Genomic DNA, 20,920 nt, shown 5'->3' with positions numbered 1-20,920 from the left:
CAGCGCCTGCTAAGTAGCCCTCTTTGCTGCAGGGAAAGTAAACGCTGGCAATTCTTAAAGCACTGAGTGATTTGAGACCTTCGGAATTGCTATTTTTAAACCGGCAAGGAGAATAAGCCGCCACTCCAGAAGAGGCAGCCTGAAGCGACGGCAGGTACCCTGGTCAGATGACTGCCAGCTGCCTCCAAAGGCCCCCACCTGAGCCCCCCTCTCCCTGCAGCCGGGGCCCCTCCGCCTCCTCCCCAGATGCCGGGCAGGGGGGGCCCCAGCTGAGCAAGGGCACAGCCCTGAGAGCGCTAGAGGGGTCCCCCTCTCCGCCAGCCCGGCCCTCGGGCTCTGGAGCCTGGCATTGCCCCACTGCCCCCCTCCCCAGGAAGGAGCCCCTTGGCTGGCGCTGGAGGAAGGAGAGGCGAAGCCATCCTCCGCTCGCTTATTTAAAAGAGAGCTCCCAGTGCCCACATAAATATCTTCATAATCAGCAAATGACAGGGCAGGCAAGAGACGGCAATGACGGCTGTTTAATGGAGTTTGGATAAAATACGGCTCTTCCCCAGAGTTGCCGGAGCGCAGCCGCCGCTGGTCGGAGCAGGCAGAAGAGGGGGCAGAAGCATCCGGTGTTTAAGTCAAGACGCGCTGCCCGATCCAGCCCAGGGCTTCCCGCACGGACTGGCAGCACCAGCCCGCCCTGCTTGCAAGCAGGGAGCACCCCCAGCTCTGCCCTACAGATGCCACCAGCGGGGATCGACCCTGGCGCCTTCTGCAGGCCAAGCAGGTGTCCTGGGTGCCCTGTTTGAGCGCACACCCTGCAGAGCCAGGAAAAGGCAACGCTGGCCTGGCGCAAGGCTTTCCCAGGGAAGAGAGACCCAGCAATGCACCACTTGGGCACAGGCTGGCAGGCCACACCGCCTGGGCGCCAACCGCAGTGGGAGGTGGTTGGGGGGGGGGGAGCGCCTGAGAGCCCCTAGGGAGAGGGGCACTGGAAGTCAGGCTGCTCCTCCCAGCCACCTGCTGCCTCCAAACTCTGCCAGAAAAGTGGGCATCTGGGGAGGGGGGGGCGTGGGGGCCAGGGACCCACCTCCAGGCGCCCGCCATGGGAGATCTCAGCCGCTCTGACTGACTGCTGCACTCAGATTTCATTTGGCGCAGGGTGACGCAGGCAGGAGATGAAAGGCGGCAGGAGTTTATTACACCGAATTTTCAGTTTGTCAGTTTCCATCTATGATACCAGAAGCCACTTGCCCTCCCAGGAGCTCGAGACGCCGCTGCGGCAGTGGCAGCACAGAGTCAGGCCAGCCCAGCGCTTGCCCGCTTGGCCAGACAGGACAGGGACCCCACGCCAACGTTGCAAAGCCCCCTCCCTGCCTTGCCCCGGGCCACCCCCAGTGCCTTCCCATGCAAGCCCATGGCCCCCTCCCCAACACCTCCAGAACTCCTCGGGGCCAGGCAAGCCCTTGCCATCCATGCACCACCCAGGCCAGGGCTCCTGCCCACCCTCTCTGTGGCCACCGGCCAGGGCTCCACAACCCGGAGCAGCTGCTGCCTGGTGCTGCCCAGAGTCCCCAGCATCCCCTCAATTCCTTCACCCAAGTCGTTAATAAAGACACTGAACAACAACCAGCCCAGGCAGAACCCTGTGCTCCCCCCCCCCCGGCCACTTTTCCCCAGGATGACAAGGAAAGGGGCACTCTTTGGGTTCAGTCAGTCAACCAGCTACAAGTCCACCTAACCGTCACCTCTTTCCACCCACATTTTACCAGCTATCATGGGGGGTCTTGTCAAAGGCCTTGCTGAAATCAAAATATACTGTGTCCACAGCGTTCCCCTGATCCACCAAGGTTGTCATTCTGTCAAATAAAGCAATCAGATTGGTCTGGCATGGCTTCATTTTGAGAAGACCGTGCTGGGTCTTAGTAATCACAGCGTCCTTTGCAAAGTCCTCACAGACCAGCTGTTGAATTCCCTGTTCTAGGAGTTACCTGGGTCTTCCTTCCCCCCCCTCCTTTTTTTGAAGATGGGGACAACCGTTGCCCACCTGCCGTCTTCAGGGACCTCACCTGTTCTCTAAGGATTCTCAAAGATCATAGACAAAGGCTCTGAAATTATGTCCGCAAGCTCCTTTAGTCCCCTTGGAGGCAGCTCCTCAGGCCCTGGCGGTGAGAGTCCTGGCCGGCTGAGGAGCAGCATTGTACAGTGGTGCCCCGCAAGACGGAAAACTCGCTAGACAAAAGAGTTTTCCGTTTTGGAGGTGCTTCGCAAAACGAATTTCCTATGGGCTTGCTTCGCAAGACGAAATGTCTTGCGAGTTCCTGCGGGGGTTTTTTCCCTCCCCCCCCTCCTTTTTCTAAGCCGCTAAGCCACTTATCCGATAAGCCGCTAAAAGCCGCTAAACCACTAATAGCGCTAATCCGCTAAACCATCAATGGGCTTGCTTCGCAAGACGAAAAAACCGCTAGACAAAGAGACTCGCGGAACAGATTCTTTTCGTCTTGCGAGGCACCACTGTGGTATATCGCATCAAAAGTAATTTATATGTTGCATTTCAGCAGAGCTGTAGAGTCAGAAGGGACCCCCAGAGTCATCCAGTCCAACCCCCTGCAGTTCAGAAATCCCTGCTAAAGCATCCCTGATGATGGCCATCCAGACTCTGCTTAAAAGCCCCCCATGGACAAGAGCCCCCCCTTTCTGAATAGGCCCACCCTGCCAGGGGCGTCAGGGGTCTCTTCTGACTAAGGCCAAAGGCCAGTGAGGATCTGTGCCCCAGAGATTATGGACATGAGGCCTTTCTGGCCAAAGTTCCCGCTCTGAACTGCTTCTCTCCAGACACCTGGCAGCCTTCCATGTTCTGGAAACCATGTGCAGAAAACCCAGGGGTGGTCCTCATGGCTGGGATAGCACTGGCACGACCCATTCACACCCCCAGTGGATACGGACAGGATTGCCTTAATGACCGCCTGCAGGACTTGGCCCCTTGTCTAAGATGAACGTCTCCCTTGCGTATCCAGCAGGGGGATAGATTAGGCTGGCAAACAGGCCAGGCGGGGCCTTCTCAGTGGTGGCCCCGAAGGAGGCGCCTGATCTTGCTCGCTCTCCAAATTATCCCTTGGCACCTCTCAACTCTTCTTTTGCCAACCCACCTTCCAGTATGGCGAGGAAGCAGGGCCCAGATCCCTTCCCTTTCGTGGTTCACAGCTGGGCTCCCGACCCGTCTCCCTCTGCATTCACAGCCCTCTTCTGCCAGCTACCTGTGTCTCCCTGCCCCAGAACCACCCCCCCCCGCCCGCTATTCCTGCCGCTCTCTTTGCAGGGCACTTCACCTTCGCCCCCCCTAATCCCTGCCTCCCGCCTGATCTCCACCATCTCTGGCATCAGCCTTCCCCGGACTTAATCGCCTCCCGCCTCCTGCAGCCCAGCCAGCACCGTTCCTTATCTCCATCTCTTAAACCTTTTGTCTCTTCACATATGAGCTTCATAATCTCTTTCAATATATGCACAGCAACATTTCAAAGCTTTCTCCCTTTAGGGAAAGACCCGCTAAAAATCCATTGTCTTTAGAGCGGATGAGCTCACCGGGTGCTGAGGCACTTCCAAAGCTCCAGGCTGCGCTCCCCCAACGCCCCACGGTTTGGGGGCTTAGCCCCACGCCAGTCCCCAGCGCAAGGGGGCCTCTGGTGTGGAATGACTCTCCTCCATGATTTCGCCACACACACACAGCCTTTCCAAACATTGCTTTTCCCAAGCAAAGACCTCGTCCAACTCTTCAGAGCATCAAAAGCTGCCTCGCACTGCATGGGGCCATGCTTCCCTACACTGAATGGCAGCAGCAGCAAGAGAAGAACCTGGCTGTGGCAGGATCAGGCCAAGGGGTGCCCCTCTAGTCCAGCATGGCAGTCCCACAGGGGCCGAGCAGAAGCCTCCTCCGTCACCCTCTGCTGCAAGCAGCCTGGCTCCCTGGGCAGCCCCACACGGCGTATGTTACAGCAGCCAAGAAAAGGCAATAAAATACTGCAAGGCGTGCAGAAGCAGAAGGCAGAGACGTTCGCCTCCACCTCTACTAACAGGAAAACTTGAGGCCTTCCCACGGAGCTGAAGGCCGGAAGAGTCAGGGCAAATAAAAGCTCGCCTGAAACTGCGGAACTCCTTGCCACAAGAGGCAGCGACGGCCTCCAAGCTCTCCTTCCGGTGGGCTCTCCTTCCTTGGAGGTGTTTCAGCAGGGGCTGGGTGGCCACCTGTCAGGGATGACTCTGGAGACATTCCTGGTGGGAGGGGGTTGGACTAGATGACCCTCGGGGTCCCTTCTGATTCTACAATTCGATGAAAATATGACAAAATCATGGAGGGGGGGCTGTCGGTGGCTGCATCATTATCTATATTTTAGGCTCCAGGAGAAAACAACCCGCTTCAGTCAAGCCTTTGGCTGACTGATCTTACACATCCTTTTAAATGTGGGGGGGGGTTGGGGGGGGTGTTACTGTTCTGCTGCTTCTCTTCTATTTACTTGTGCTTTTGTCTTGTGCTTTATCTCATGAACCGCCCCGAGACCTTTTGATGAAGGGCAGGTACATCAACCTAATAAATAAAACAAAATTTAAAAAACGCCAGCCACCTTGGCTCTGCTCTGCAACCCAGTCAGAGGCAGCAAGACTTCGGGATCCTGCCTGCGCCTGCCGGGTCAGACCAGTTGCCTTGGTGAAACCAGCAGGCAGGATTCAAGCCCCATCCCAGCCCCTGAGTGCCCTGCTTGCAGGTTCCATGATAACTGGAGAGGGGAGAGACTTCACCAGGCAAGGCCTTCTTCCACCTGCCTTTTTTTTTTGTGCTCTGCGGCTTGCCGTAGTTTCACTGACTGCCGTTTATAAATTATTTATTGCAATTGTTAAGAGTGGCTTTCTGCTTAATTTTTATATGCTGATATTATTATTCTATATTATTCCAATGGTTGTTGAATGTTAGAGTGGTGCCCAGCAAGACGAATGCCTCACTAGACGAAAAACTTCTTAAGACGAAAGAGTTTTCCGTTTTTGAGGTGCTTTGCAAGACGAATTTCCCTATGGGCTTGCTTCGCAAGACGAAAACGTCTTGCCGCTAAGCCGCTAATAGCCGTGCTTCGCAAGACGAAAAAATTCGCTAGACGAAAAAACTCACAGAACGAATTAATTTCGTCTTGCGAGGCACCACTGTACTTTACTTGATGTAGGTTGCTTATTTTAAAGTTTTGTACAGTCATACCTCGGGATAAATGTGCTTCAAGTTAAGTATTTTCGGGTTGCACTCCGCAGTGACCCCAGAGCGTGTTACTTCTGGGTTTCGCCATGCACGCATGGGCAGACGGTCAAAACGATGTCACGCAAATGCGTGGAAGCAGCGAAACGCAACCCACACACGCACAGATACGCGGACGCAGGTTGCGTTCACTTCAGGATGCGAATGGGGCTCCAGAACGGATCCCGTTCGCACCCCAAGGTGCCACTGTATTAGATTGCTATAAGGCAGAGGTCAGCAAGGTTTACCTTGCCTGGGCCAGTTCACCGAGACCCCTCCATGGGCCAGACTGCGCATGTGCGTGAGCGCCCGTGATTTCTGGTGTCTGCACAGATGCATTTTCCGGCGTCTGCGATTTCCGGCGCCACAGAAGCAAGTCCCTGTGCTGCGATGTGCCGGTTTAGCACAGCACGCAGGGACTCGTCAAGTGGGTGGCTCAGTTCAGGGGCAGCTTGTGGGCTGGTTAAACAACCCCCATGAGCCGCCTGTGCCCCATGGGCCTTAGGTTGCCGAACCCTCTTATAAGGTGTACATTTTTTGTTTCTTCAGCTTGTAAACCGCCTTGGGTAGTGTAAGATGGAAAGAGAGTATACAAATTAAGTGTGATGATGACAAATTGGAGAACAGGACGATGGCCCCCTTTGGCCTGATACAAAAGGCGATTCATGTTCTTACGGAGAAACTCTGGGTGCACCGACTGAGGTCTAGAAGACCCTCCCTCCAGAAGCCGCCACAGGCCCAGTTCCCCACCCGCAAAATCCCCCTTCCAGCCCTCCCTCCACTCCTGCAGGAATTAATGTCTCCTTCCGTTCCGGGCCAAAACACAAGCGAGTGCCAGGCACGCTCAAATAGCTCCTGCCCTCCAATTATCCTTATCCTCCTCTCTCGACCGCGGGGGCTGCTCCTCGCTGCGCCTCCTTCGCCGACCCTCCAAAGCCACAAAAGCAGGTATAGGAACCTCAGCGCAGAGCCCGGCGCCGAATTTCCACGGAAGCCTCGTGGCAACGGGATGAGCGGGTGCTGCTGAGAGGCCCTTGGAAACCTCCCGGTTCCTAATCCAAGCGGAACGGAGACAGAGAACTCCTTCCAAAAAGCAGCCGCTGATCTGCATGTGCAAAACTCACTTGCTCCGGTGAGATTTGCACACTGGAGTAATTTGTACGCCTGGGGCACTGTGAGGTCAGGGAGAGGCAATGGCGAAGGCCAAAGTCTCTTTCGGCAGGAGAGCCCAGTGGTGGCAGCGATGCAGCTGCTATGAGAGAGTCCAGCAGGGCCCACACCCTGCAAGGGGCCTCAGGCTCCCGCTGAAAAACTGCTATTTTTTATTTTATTTTTGAAAGGGTAATTTGCTTTGAGAACCACCCAGCTTTGGCCACTGGGCAAGAGAACAATGGACCGTAATTGCACAAATTAGATCATCTGCTCCTTGCCAGGGAACAGGGAGGACCTTTTCTAGCACAAGACTCCATCTCCTTGTGGCGAGGGAGCCTTTGGGGGGGCAGAGACACCCCCCCCCCACAATGCACACCCCTTCCTCATCCCACCCTGCCCTCCTTTCCCAGCATTTGGCCCCCGTTGCGCTCCCCACAACCAGACTTCCCCCCCACTCCACCCATCCTCACATTAAATGGGGCTTTAAAAAAGGTCCCCCTGTGAACAACGGAGCTTTTAAAAATAAAAAACTGTGGGTCGCATGCAGCCCAGAGGGGGAGGCTGCAAGGACCAGAAGTATCTGTCCATGTTGGGTAATATTCAAAGCAGCTCTCGATAAACACCCAGCAGCAGCCAAGGACACGGAAAGCAATAAACGAATCAAGAAGAAACCCTTCAAAAGGGCCTGAAAAGACAAGGGGCGAAACAGGCTTCCACTCTCGCTTTCTCCTCCCGCCTCCATGTCCCCCCCCCCCCCCCGTTGAACCTTCAAAATCCGCTCCGGAGGGATGGAGCACATCTGGGTGGGGGGCACACGGAGGCAGGAGAGGAAGGGGGAGCCCCCCCCCCGGGCGAGCAGAGCTCCGCAGCCCAATAAAGGCAGCCTTTATGAAGAAAATTTATCTCCCAATATAACCAAATCTCGACTTGTGATGGAGCCTCCAGGAACAGCGAAGGCCTGCAGTGGAGGGGGGGAGGCAGCGCGGAGACCGGCCTCCGCCAAGGAAGACCCCCCCCCAGCCCCTCTCTCCCGCTGGAGGCAGGCAAGGCACCTCACCAGACAAGCATTGGGGAAAGATGGGGGTCCCAACACTCAGAGACTTATTTCCAAGGCTTTTCGTGGTTCTCTATCCTTTACTGTTTTTCAGTTTAAACGGCACAGGGTGCTTTTCAGGCAGAAGAACGCGAATAAACTCATGAATCAGAAAACCTAGGGACCAAAAGCAGGCGAGGACCCCGAAGCCTTCGCCTGCGGCAACAGACAAAAGCCCAAGTCCAACTAACTCAGTGCCAGCGTAACAGAATCATTTCTCCCACAATTTCTAGGTCTCTTACGTTGAAACCCAGCCAAGGTGAGATGCAACCTTAAATCAATGACTTCCCTTCTTCTTTTTCCGTGGTTCATTTTGCGTACCATCCATCCCTGAATATTTTACCTAAACTAAACCACTCAGCAATCCATTCTTACAACCATCAGAACTTACTTCCACTCAATGCTACCGGCGTTTTTAAACGAACACAATTCTTCTTTGGTTGGGACCTCGCTTGTTTTCCATTTGGGGGCTAACAAAACACGGGTCGCCGTAGTGGCAGACATAAATAGTCTTTTCTGACACCTGGGAATTTCCCTCTGAATTATCCCCAACGGAAAGGACTCTGGTTATTTTTGGAATGGTACTTTTAAACACTTTTTTCCAATGCATTATACAGTGGACTCTTGCGTTATGTTACCTTCGGGTAACGCAATCCTCGGGTTATGAACACGGCAAACCCAGAAGTGTATACTTCCAGGTTTTGCCGTGCGCACATGCGCAAAAGCACACAGTCACGCAGTGCACGTGCGCAGAAGGGAGCCTCCGGCTACAAAATTTTGGGGATACAGCCAGGCCTCCGGAACAGATCCTGTTCGTAACCGGAGGTACCACTGTACAGTCATACCTCATGTTACGTTTCCTTCAGGTTGTGTGTTTTCAGGTTGCATCCCGCGGCAACCCAGAAGTAACAGAACACCGCTCACGCATGCGCAGAGGTGCAAAATAACGTCACGTGCATGCGCAGAAGCAGCGAATTGCGACCCGCGCACGTGCAGATGCGGGTTGCGTTTTTTTCAGGTTGCGAACGGGCCTCTGGAACGTATCCCTGTACCTCCGTATATCACTTCCCAATACCCTTTCACCCTTTGACAAGTCCACCACATATGTAAAATTAATGAATGTTAGAAAAAAAGTGGAATGAAGCCATATGGCTTTGGCAGAAATGTTAGAAGGAACTAGGTATAGATAGATTGTTAATGCATTAAAAGGGGGAAAAACTAGGTTATAAAATGTTAAAATTAACTTTAAGATAGAAAATAGATGAAGATGGAAAGGACTTGCTGAAATAGTTAACTGAAGTGGAATACAAAAAGGGAGGTGTTGAGGAAGTCAATGAAACAAGTGTATGAAAGTTAAGATCGAAAATATTGGAAGTGTTTTTAATTGTTTTTGTTTTGTTTTGTTAATTTAACGTTTTATGCAGTGTTTTTGTTTTTGTTTTTGTTTCTATATGTTTAACTTTTCTTTTTTCTTTTTTGCAATTTCCAAAATCTTAATAAATATTATTTTTTTTAAAAAAAGACAAGTCCACCACATATGATAAAACGTACCCTCAACCTCATCACATCTCATGAAATGGCTTTGCTGAGATTCCTGCACTGATGGGGGCTGGAATGGATGATCCTTGCTGTACCTTCCAACTCTACCAATCTCTGATTCTATGGATCTATGGCCTTCTTCTCCAGTCTGTTTCGAGGCCCCCAGCCAACCATCCCTCTGCCTTTTCTCAGCCCACCGGGGTGGGGAGATGGAGGACCCAGGCTTCGTTCTCAGGAGGGAAAGGAGGCTGCCCTCCCCCCGCCAAGCCAAGCGGAAGACCACCATTGAGGATTCCCAGGGCTCACAAGCCACAGCTGCCACTGGCGACTGCCCTGAGCTCCTCGGCAGAACAGCAGGAGAGCGACCGGCCCAAAAAGCTCTACAAAACTGTAGGGTCCCCACAGCAATAATCCAGAAAGACTTGGCAGAGACTCCGCTGCCAGCCACATATCCCTTTCCAAAGCAGAGATCTGAGGTCACTTTGAACAAACACCCACAGTTCTTAGGCCCACTCGTGGCAGTGGAGAGACTGAGACATCGGGGGGGGGGGGCGGGAAGAAATGGGGCAAACAGTGGGCAGTCCCTCCTCCCCACAAAACTCAGACAGAGGATCTCCTGGAAACGGGACGACAAGCAAGATAGTGGGTTTTGAGCCAGCCGGCGCAGGCACTCTCCTCCCCTCGCCCAACAGACGCAGCCTCCTCCCCTGCAGGAGCCCTTCCCCGGGCGCAGCCTACCTGGGTGCCTTCGCCTTCCAGCCGAGGGGGGCGGATGCTGGAGAGGTGGACCGTTTTGTAGTCGCCTGAGTTGAGCTTCACCACGATGGCATCTGCGTTCAGCACCTGCATCACCTGCAGGAGGAGAGGAACAAAGCCAGAGGTCAAAACCGGCCGGCAGCCATGGGCTTGGGAGAGGCAGGGGTCTTGTTTTTATTACGCATTGTGTGTTTTTGTTTTCTGAACCACCCTGAGATCCATGGATGGGCAGCACATCTAGGAGGTCCCAGGCCACAGGGAGGTTAGGCTGGCCTCGACCAGAGCCAGGGCCTTTTCAGCCCTGGCCCCGACGTGGTGGAACGCTCTGTCACAAGAGACCAGGGCCCTGTGGGACTTGACATCTTTCCGCAGGGCCTGCAAGACGGAGCTGTTCCGCCTAGCCTTTGGTCGGGGCTCAGTCTGACCCCTCTCCTTTTACAAGACCCTGCATATAAGTGGCCTCTCTAACTCTTCTCACCGGCTCATACAAATAGCTGAGCCTAGTGAGTACTTCGGGTTCCCAACCCCTATAGTTATAATCTGCGGGTAGCCATCTGATCTTATTTTGATTTTAATCTGATTTTAACCTGTATTTCAGTCGATTGCTGAAGTTTATGTCTTAATGTATTATGCATTTTGATGTTAGCCACCCTGAGCCTGGTTCTGGCCAGGGAGGGCAGGATATATTTTTATTTTTCTTCTTCTTCATACAATACAATACAATACAATACAATACAATACAATACAATACAATACAATACAATACAATACAATACAACACAACATAATGCCCCCCTCTATGCCTCTGGCTTCACAGCCCCTGGCCCTTTGGGAAACAGGCCTGAAGAGATTCCTACAGAGAATGAGAGGTGGGGTGGACAAAACTGGCAGAAAATGGCTGGGGAGGGCTGTTCCCCCACCCGGCCTGCCTCTCAACAAGATGCTCCCCCTGCAGCCCCACCAGCAGCAAGGATAAGAGCCGTCCTGATCGATAGTGAAGGAGTCTCAGCTGGCAGCCCCCCCCCTTTCACCACCCTTCTGCTGCCAAACCATCTCACCAGATGACCATACAAGAGCTCCTTAGATCCCCCAAATCCCCCAGAATGATAGTGAAATCATAGCAACATAGAATCGTAAGGGACCCCCGAGGGTCATCTAGTCCAACCCCCGCAATGTTGGAATCCTGCCCACAGCCATCCCGAGGGGGGGGCTCAAACCACCAGCCGTGTGGTCCACAGCTAGCCACACTGACCCATTGCCCCGCAGAGATTTGCACTCAGCTCGTTCCCTGAGTGGCGAAACCCTCTTTTGGAGCAGCCGCCTCTAGACAGGGCGGGGAGCCGAGGCGCTTTGCCTCTGCTGGAGCTTCTCCTGGGGTCTCCTCGTGAGGAGCGGCGCCTGGAGCCCCAACCGCGGCAGAGCCCCAGAGCCGCCACGTTATCTCTGCTGGGGCTGAGCGCGTTGGTTTCAAAGGAGCCTCTTTCCGCATTCGTGTTATCACTCCGTTTTTTAAATGCTTGTGAAATGCTTTCCAAAAGCTTTCCAAATGACTTTGTTTTACAGTAAATTACTACCGTAAATTACTACTTCAAAGCGCTGCACTGCTCAAAGCGCAGGCGGCTATTTCCATATTCCTGACGGGAGGAAAGGAGGAGAACGGGAGCAGAGAGACAGGACAGGCCGACACGGAGGCTGTGCTCTGTTGCCCTCGGCTCTGGCGCCTGCACCCGCTGGCCAGGAGGGGCCCACCAGCCCCCACCAGCCCCCACCAGCCCCTCTGAGGGCACCCAAGGGAGAAGAGATGCAGGACCAAGCCCAGCAGACCCAAGCCACACTCCCCTGCATTCTGGTATTCTACAGCTGCACCTTTAAAGGCAGGATTGGAACCCGTGGCCCCCTGGCTGCAGCAGCAGAGCAGCAACATCCCTGCCCAAATTAGTCGAGATTCCTAACCCTGCAAGGGGCTGGACCAGATGACCCCAGGGACCCCCACGAATCTCACATGGCTTCCCCATCTGCGGGCTTTGGAATTAGAGTTGAATTACTGATAGGGGTTTTGCATTTTTAAAAAATGATGCGTTGCTAGTCCCCATGAAGGATTTGCCCTGGAATAGTGTGCCGGCAAGCATGTGCTCCACCCCCACCTCAAAGATGCTGTCCAAAATTAGCAGAAGGTACCCCTAGGCTGCCTGCCAACCTAGCAGTTCGAAAGCATGTCAAAGTGCAAGTAGATAAATAGGTACCACTCTGGCGGGAAGGTAAACGGCGTTTCCGTGTGCTGCTCTGGTTCGCCAGAAGTGGCTTAGTCATGCTGGCCACATGACCCGGAAGCTGTACGCCGGCTCCCTTGGCCAGTAAAGCGAGATGAGCGCCGCAACCCCAGAATTGGTCACGACTGGACCTAATGGTCAGGGGTCCCTTTACCTTTACCCTTAGGCTGAGAAGACCCAAAATGTAGCTGCGGCCTCCAATCACCTGCCCAGTGGCATTGGGGGCTCACCGGGGCCCCTGCCCACTCCCCGCTACCCACCACAGACCTTGGGGGGCTCTCCCCACCTCCCCCCCCCGGGACACCCCTGAAGTCACCTGCCTGTGTCCGCATCCCCCCCCCCCGGGCCTGCCAGCTCCCATCATCCGGCCACCAAGACTCAGAAAACAAGCAGAATCGGAAACCCCCAGCTCCCAGCAGCTGCCCTCCAGCCAGTCGCAAGCAGAAGAAGGGGGGGCCATTCTAGGAGCGGATCCTGCCCCACCTCCCCCCCCCACCTGGCGGAGGGCAGCAAGTGCCTGTAATGTGCCTCTCAAGAGCATCATGAAGATTGATTTGCGCTGGCGGGGCCGCGGCTGGGGCCGCCCGCTCGCACTCAGAGCTCTCCGGCATCTGTCCTGATTTTCCTTGTCACTCGTAATTCGCAGAGAGGCAGAGAGGGACCCAAATCTGACACTCCAGGATTGGGCGGCCCAGGGGGCTTTGCGCCGCGCCTTCCTTCGCTGCCAAATTAAGCGGCTTTTAGAGGCAGCAGGAGGAACAGAACACACACAAACACACAAACCACACAGAAGAGCAGAAGGAGGAGAGATCGCAGGATCAGGCCGACGGCCCTTTTTTCTCACACAATGGGAAGCAGAGGCCTGGAAGCGAGGGGGGTCTAGGAGCAATCGTGGGGTGGAAGGCACCCCCGGAGTCATCTAGTCCAACCCCCCTGCGACGCAGGAATCCCAGCTGGAGAATCACTAGGCAAATTCCTTAATCCGAGGCACAAAGGAGGCAAAAGGGCCACGGAGAAGCAGAGCTGGAGCCAGGGGAGACTGGCAAAGCACCAGCTCCCTCCTGCCCGCTTGCAGGCAGAAATGGGCACCTGGGGCAAGAAAAGCTAATGCCCAAACAAAGGGAGATGTCTTCCAGGTGCCACAGAGCTCTGCCGAGTCTTTCTTGAGAGGACAGCGCTTAGAAGACCAGCCGATGCCTCGTGCCACTGATTGCCTTCTTGATGCCAGCACTGAGTTTTCCTCCATATCCTTCTTCTTCTTTGGCGATCCCTCCTAGCCGAGTAAGATTGTCTTCCATGAACACGGTTTTAACACTGAGTCCGTAAGTGACTGTGGAGGCCAATTCTGGATCCACACCTCCTTCCACAGTGGGGACGTTGGTTTCCGGGAGAGAGTTGATCCCGGTCTGGATTTGCCAAGCGTGACTTCCTCTTAGCACGTTTCTCCCTTGCGTCCTGAGTTCGAGTGTCTTCAAAGCCCATGACACCTTTGGTAAAGGCTGTTCTCCAACTGGAGCACTCGCAGGCCAGTGTTTATTTGTCAGTGTTTATAAGACATTTTTAAAAATTTGCCTTGAGACAGTCTTTAAACCTCTTTTGTTGACCACCAACATTGTGCTTTCCATGTTCAAGCTCAGAATAGAGTAGTTAGTTTGGAAGATGATAATCAGGCAATAATCACTACATTTTTTAAGACTTGCCTTGAGACAGTCTTTCCTTAAACCTCTTTCGTTGACCACCATGCCAGCCTCTGCCACAAACAGCTGGCTGCAGTTCCAGCAGTGCAGGGGCTGGAGGAGATAACCCTTGGGGTCCCTTCCAACTGTACTAGCAGGCGCACGTGCGCAGACAGGTGAGCGACTCGGCTGAGGCAGGAAAGGGGGGCACCTCCCAAGCCCCCCACTCCGCCGGCTGCCCCCTCAGCGTCCACCACGGCTCAGCAGCCCAGGGGCTCACGGCACAGCGGAGCCAACCTGGAGGTCCTGGGGGTCGCTCCCTGCCTGAGAACCCCGCAGAGCCCTGCCAGCCAGTGCAGGCGGCCCGACTCTGCGCACAGCAGCTCCCCCTGCTCCTGCTCCTGCTCCCCCCCCCTTACATGGCAGCCTTTGTGGCAAAAGAGCGTTTTTGCCCGGCGGCGAAAGCCAGACACCTTCCGACAAGCTCAGCGGCCGAGCGCTTGGTGGGCACCTCTCCTCCAGGGATCATATGGTAGGAAATAGCTGCCCTCAGCAGAAAGGAGGGCGAGGGGGGGCTGGCAGGGGGACCGGCGTGGCAGCCGCGAAGGCAGGCCGCCTAATCGTTCTGAAGGGAACAGGCTGCTGAGCTGAGCGGAGGAGACAAGGAGACTCTCCAGCCGTGGAGAGAGGCTGCCAAGGATGCTGGCTCAGCAGGGAGGCAGGCGGGGGCCGGGGGCCCCCTCACCCACCCGCAGGCTCCAGGTAGGAGCTGGGGAAGGCGCGGTCTTAATAGTGATAGTAATAGTGCCACAGTATTCTGCTCTGATCAGACCTCACCTGGAGTACTGTGTCCAGTTCTGGGCACCACAATTCAAGAAGGACACTGACAAACTGGAACGTGTCCAGAGGAGGGCAACCAAAATGGTCAAAGGCCTGGAAACGATGCCTTATGAAGAACGGCTAAGGGAGCTGGGCATGTTTAGCCTGGAGAAGAGGAGGTTAAGGGGGGATATGATAGCCATGTTCAAATATATAAAGGGATGTCACATAGAGGAGGGAGAAAGGTTGTTTTCTGCTGCTCCAGAGAAGCGGACACGGAGCAATGGTTCCAAACTACAAGAAAGAAGATTCCACCTAAACATTAGGAAGAACTTCCTGACAGTAAGAGCTGTTTGACAGTGGTATTTGCTGCCAAGGAGTGTGGTGGAGTCTCCTTCTTTGGAGGTCTTTAAGCAGAGGCTTGACAACCATATGTCAGGAGTGCTCTGATGGTGTTTCCTGCTTGGCAGGGGGTTGGACTCGATGGCCCTTGTGGTCTCTTCCAACTCTAGGATTCTATGATTCTATGATTCAGTCAGAGGCCCCCACCGCTTCCCTGGGTGCAGGAGGAGGGGGCGAAGGGGACCTCGCACTCCCCAGAACAACTACCCAAAGATGCGCTGCTGCAAGAAACTTAAGACTCTCTTCCCTTCCGTTTTTAAGCAGTGGTAGGGTAGCCACCCATCACAGGTGCTTTGGCCGAGATTCCTGGCATTGGAAGGAGGTGGATGGCCTTTGGGGGTCCCTCCCAACTCTGTAATTCCATGATTCTGTGTTGCTGAGCTACAGAGAAAGGTTTCTGGGGAAGCCCAGCCAGATGGGTGGGGTATAAAGAATAAATTATTATCATATTATTATTATTATTATTTCACCATTCAGGACTTCCTGACTTTGAAACAAAGAGGGCATCTCAGAAAGGTATAAATTGATGTGTGCTGTGGAGAAAGGGGTGTTTTCCTCCCAGAACGAGAAGCGGGGGCCCTCCAAGGAAGATTCAGGGCGGCCGAAATAAAGTCCTTCTTCGCACAGCACAGAATTAAAGCTACAGGATTTGCGGTCAGACCCTCAAATTTAAGAGGGGATTAGGCAAATCTTACCTAGGCAAATCTTACCTAGGCAAATCGAGGTGGGGGGGGGCCTTCTCTGCGGCCATGGCGGGGGGGGGCTCTGTCCTACCAACAATGTCGGAGGACTTTAGGAGGCCAAAATGGCGATGATGGCCATTCTCTGCCGCTACAGACGAAAGCGGAAAATGTTCCTATTTGCCAGACGCTGAGAAGCGCAGGAGGGGAGAGCTGCTCTTGTGCTCGGCTTCCCATCGTGGGCATCCTGGGCCTCATCCTGCGGGCTCCGCTTAGGTGGCTGCAGGAGTGCGGCTCCTGCACTCGTGTCTGGATACGAAGGGACCAGGATGCTTCCAGGAGATGTTTTCAAAGAGGGCAGAATTTGACTCGCAAGGGGAGTTCCTGCACCCGTTCCTTGAGACGTGGGATTTGGCCAAAGGACACCCGCCTGCCTGGACTAACATGCTCTCTGCTCGGCTGCCTCTTAAAAGGGCCCAGAAATGTCAGCTGGCTCTTAGAGCTGCAGCCGGACAGTCGAGCAGGGCTGAGGGAGAAGGGAGCAAACCTCTCCCTTGTCAAAACAGCTCCACTGGGCCCCCAGTCTCCTCCCAGGCACAATGCAGTCTTGGTTATGGCCAAAAGCCCTTCACAGCTCAGATCCAGCCCATCTGAAAGACCCTCTCCTCCCAGATGAACCTGCCGGGCTCTGAGATCTTTCGGGGGGGGGGACCTTCTCTCAGGCCGACCCCCCTCACAATCCCGCTGGGTGGGGACGCAGGAGAGGGCCTTCTCGGTGGTGGCTTCTCCCAGGCATCTTTGGAACTCCCTGCCAAGGGAAGTCAGACTGACTCCCTCCTTGCTCTCCTTCTGCCAGCAGAGGGAAGACTTTCTTGTTCCAAGAGGCCTTTCAGAACCGACTGCTTTTAACAAAAGGGCTGGTGCTGTGATGGTTTTATTGTAATTATCTGTATGTTTTAATACCTCTTACACACACACACACAAATATACAGACATACATTCCATTAGTGTTTAATAGTTCTTAATTGCTGCTTTTTGTACTATGTTTTTGGTGCTGTGGGTTAAACCCCAGACCGTAGGACTTGCCGATCAGAAGGTCGGCGGTTCGAATCCCTGCGACGTGGTGAGCTCCCATTGCTTGGTCCCTGCTCCTGCCAACCTAGCAGTTCGAAAGCAGCTCAGAGTGAAAGTAGATAAATAGGTACCACTCCGGCGGGAAGGTAAACAGTGTTTCCGTGCGCTGCTCTGGTTCGCCAGAAGCGGCTTAGTCCTGCTGGCCACATGACCCGGAAGCTGTACGCTGGCTCCCTCAGCCAATAAAGCGAGATGAGCGCCGCAACCCCAGAGTCGGTCATGACTGAACCTAATGGTCAGGGGTCCCTTTACCTTTACCTTTACTTTAGCTGCAAGCCATGTTGAGTCCCGGTCATGGAAAAACTCAACATTTATTTATTATTATTATTATTATTATTATTATTATTATTATTATTATTATTCCTTGTGAGCATAGAGGATGAGGAGCCAGAAGAAGACCTGCTTTCCACGAAGTCTGAGGCCCCATTTCCATCCTGGATACTGGACCAAGGAGCGAGCCTTCTTCCTGCGCTCAGCCAGACGGGCCAACGGCACCACCTAGCGGCCGTTCCCAAAACCTTACTTCAGGACGGCTTCATGGCGATCTGAGCCCGGCCCCTTCTGCTTCTGGAGCACCCAAGGAGGAGGAGCTGGCGGGTGGGCACCCAGAGCTCTCCCCCAAAGATGCATCAAACAGAAGTAGCAAGACTTGGGGGGGCGCGGCTGGAGATATGCCTGTACACACACAAACCTGTCACACAAAAAGAGGTGGGCGGGCAGGGGCAGAAATGACCTCCCTGCACAGAGTTTGTCTGGGAGAAAACCTCTGGGAGAGGGGGATTATAAGGCAGGAGGTTCCTCAAGCCTCAGCTGTTGATGCCTCAAATGCTTCAAGGACAGATGGCTGCAATGCCCTCAGCATGGTGCGGCCCCTGAAGACGGGCCAGGAAATAAATAAATAAATAAATTTTATTTATAACCTGCCCTCCCCAGCCAAGACCAGGCTCAGGGCAGCTAACAACCGATATAAAAACAAATTGATTGAAATACAACTTATAAACAAGATTAAAATACAACATTAAAACATTAAAATGCAGCCTCATTTCAATGGAAACTCAAATCAAGAACTTTTTGGGGGGATGAAAACATCAGGTCATCACCAAGGCTAACTATCCAGACTGGTCCTACGTGGGCCAGAAAAAAGTCCCCAGACAGGAGTTCCATCAAAGAAAAAGAAAGGAAAAAGGAAAGAGGGGAAGGGGATCAAGTGGATTCCAAGCCAAAGGCCAGGCAGAACAACTCTGTCTTACAGGCCCTGCGGAAAGAAATCAGATCCTGCAGGGCCCTGGTCTCATGAGGCAGAGCGTTCCACCAGGCCGGGGCCAGAGTTGAAAAGGCCCTGGCTCTGGTTGAAGCTAATCTAACTTCCTTAGGGACCTCTAGTGTGTTGCTATTTATGGACCTTAAGGTCCTCCGTGGGGCATACCAGGAGAGGCAGTCCCGTAGGTACGAGTGTCCTAGCCCGTGAAGGGCTTGAAAGGTCAAAGGTAAAGGTAAAGGGACCCCTGACCATTAGGTCCAGTAGTGGCCGACTCTGGGGTTTGCGATGCTCATCTTGCTTCATTGGCCGAGGGAGCCGGCGTACAGCTTCCGGGTATGTGGACAACGTGACTAAGCCGCTTCTGGCGAACCAGAGCAGCGCACGGAAACGCCTTCCCGGCGGAGCGGTACCTATTTATCTACTTGCACTCTGATGTGCTTTCGAACTGCTAGGTTGGCATTAGCAGGGACCGAGCAGCGGGAGCTCACCCCGTCGTTGCGGGGATTCGAACCACCGACCTTCTGATCGGCAAGTCCTAGGCTCTGTGGTTTAACCCATAGCGCCACCCACGTCCCTGAAAGGTCAAAACCAGCACCTTAAATCTGACCCTGTACTCCACCGGGAGCCAGTGCAGCTGGAAAACAGGACACAGGAAGAGGCTCAGAATCCTTTTGCCTGCTACATGCAGGTCATGCGAGGACAGGCTCCCGGTTTGCTCCCAGGCACATACCCAGGGGCTGCCGCCTTCTGCCTTTCCATGCCTCCATGCCCCTGACCCTGCAAGGAGACCTGCCATCAGCTTCAAAGGCCCCTCGCCCTCGCCCTGTCTCCCCCCACCCCTGAACGGGGTCACGAGACCCTTCCCCCCAAGTTAGTCACAGCCTGGAGCTGTGATGGGCTCAGACTGCTCTGCTTCCGCCCACTGCTCTTATTCTTAGCACGCCGCATCTGAATATTGTTTGTTGACTTCTCTCCGTTTTGGGTGAGCTGCCTCCAGAGGGGATTCATCGCGGGAAGAGGAGGCGGAAGCGCGGAAGTAACGGAATAACCCTTGCGAGGCGCAGGGAGGCTCAAGGTCATGCGGGGCAGCGGGCAGGCAGCTGCAGTGACCCCCCCCCCCCGGGGGACGAGGGCAAGGGCTCTGGGGCAGAAGGGTCCGCCCCAAAGAAGCACTCTTGGGCAAATCTGCAGGGCGCCACACAGCCCAACCCCACCCCGCCAGCCTGAAGATGCAGTGCTGCCGTCTTCTCAGAAGACCCCTCTGCAAAAACCCAGGAAGACCAGAGCCTTCCTTGCTCCATCACAGGAAGAGGCAGCGGAGGGAGGCTGGGCCCTGGAAGGGGAGAAGGTGGGTCTCTGATGCTGCTGCTAGAGGGGGGCTCAGCCCCACCTTCTGCCTTGCCCTCCCTCTCTTTTAAATCGGAACCAGTGAGGGCAGAGAAGGTCCTGTGTGAGTGTCTGGAGGCGGCTGGAGGATGGATGGCGGCTAACAGATTGAGGTTGAATCCCGACAAGACAGAAGTACTATTTTGGGGGGACACAGGGTGGGCAGGTGTGGGGCTCCCTGGTCCTGAATGGGGCAACTGTGCCCCTGAAGGACCAGGAGCGCAGCCTGGGAGTCATTTTGGACTCACAGCTGTCCATGGAGGCACAGGTTAAATCCGTGTCCAGGGCAGCTGTCTACCAGCTCATCTGGTACGCAGACTGAGACCCTCCCTGCCCGCGGACTGTCTTGCCAGAGTGGTGCATGCTCTGGTTATCTCCCACTTGGACTACTGCAATGCACTCTACGTGGGGCTACCTTTGAAGGTGACCCAGAAACTACAACTAATCCAGAATGCGGCAGCCAGACTGGGGACTGGGAGTAGCTGCTGAGACCACATAACACCAGTCCTGAAAGACCTACATTGGTTCCCAGTACAATTCAAAGTGTTGGTGCTGACCTTTAAAGCCCTGAACAGCCTCGGTCCAGTATACCTGAAGGAGCATCTCATCCCCCATCATTCTGCCCCGACACTGAGGTCCAGCTCCGAGGGCCTTCTGGCAGTTCCCTCATTGCGAGAAGCCAAGTTACAGGCAGAGGGCTTTTTCGGTAGTGACGCCCACCCTGCGGAACGCCCTCCCACCAGATGTCAAGGAAATAAACAGCTATCTGACTTTTAAAAGACATCTGATTTGAGTTCTTACAAGTGCGAAACAGGTATTATGTATCCCCCAGGGGAGCACCAGTTCCATCTGAAGGCAACCCTGCTTAGGGAAGTTTTTAATGTTCAATGCTGTATTGTGTTTTTAATATTTAGTTGGAAGCCGCCCAGAGTGGCTGGGGATACCCAGCCAGATAAGCAGGGTATAAATAATAAATAATAAATTATTATTATTAATTTCATTATTGCTGGACCCACTTCAGAGCTCTGCGTTCCCTGCAGGGCGGCCTGAGTGGCACAAGACACAGCAGCCACAGCCCCACCTCAGCAAGCCAACTGGGGCCTTCAGCAAGGGCGCAGCTTAGCAGAGCAGGGGCTGGCCCCGCTTTCCAAGCCCCGCTTTTGCTCTCTGGCCAGGCACCACGGCCACTGGGCAGTCCCTGCCTGAAGGGCACACGACCCTACCAGGGTCCCCGAGGGAGAGGAAGACTCTCACCAACCTGCAGCCACTTCAGAGAATCTTATGGGACCCCAAGGGTCATCTAGTCCCATCTCAGCTCAAACACAAAAGATGCACACACATGCAAAGACAAGGCTGCAGGGTCCCCCTGCCCAGCCCAGCCGCCGCGGCTGATTTTCCAACTCCTCCCGGGAAATCAGAGACCTTTCTCTTTCCCGCTGCCTTGGCCTGCTCCCTGGAGGCGCACCTGGAACCGAAGCTCCGGAGGCCCCTT

The 20,920-nt window shown here is 54.4% G+C and overlaps 1 protein-coding gene and 1 long non-coding RNA gene across 2 annotated transcripts in view; one reads left to right on the top strand and one right to left on the bottom strand.

The window, feature by feature from the left end:
• Positions 1 to 20,920, top strand: part of LOC309352046 — a 413,396-nt gene that overhangs the window by 256,121 nt on the left and 136,355 nt on the right. The window lies entirely within an intron of this gene.
• The window catches only part of SND1 (staphylococcal nuclease and tudor domain containing 1), a 224,164-nt gene that overhangs the window by 181,060 nt on the left and 22,184 nt on the right, over positions 1 to 20,920 (bottom strand). The window contains exon 10 of the mRNA XM_081879810.1: positions 9,783 to 9,896. Coding sequence (XP_081735936.1) covers positions 9,783 to 9,896 — 114 coding nt within the window. The remainder of the gene's footprint in view (positions 1 to 9,782; positions 9,897 to 20,920) is intronic.

Source organism: Podarcis erhardii (genome assembly GCF_964252035.2).
Source record: "Podarcis erhardii genome assembly, chromosome: 10".
In the NCBI taxonomy this organism is placed as follows: Eukaryota; Metazoa; Chordata; class Lepidosauria; order Squamata; family Lacertidae; genus Podarcis; species Podarcis erhardii.
Note: the sequence above shows the minus strand (reverse complement) of the source record. Positions and strands in the feature narration are given on the sequence as shown.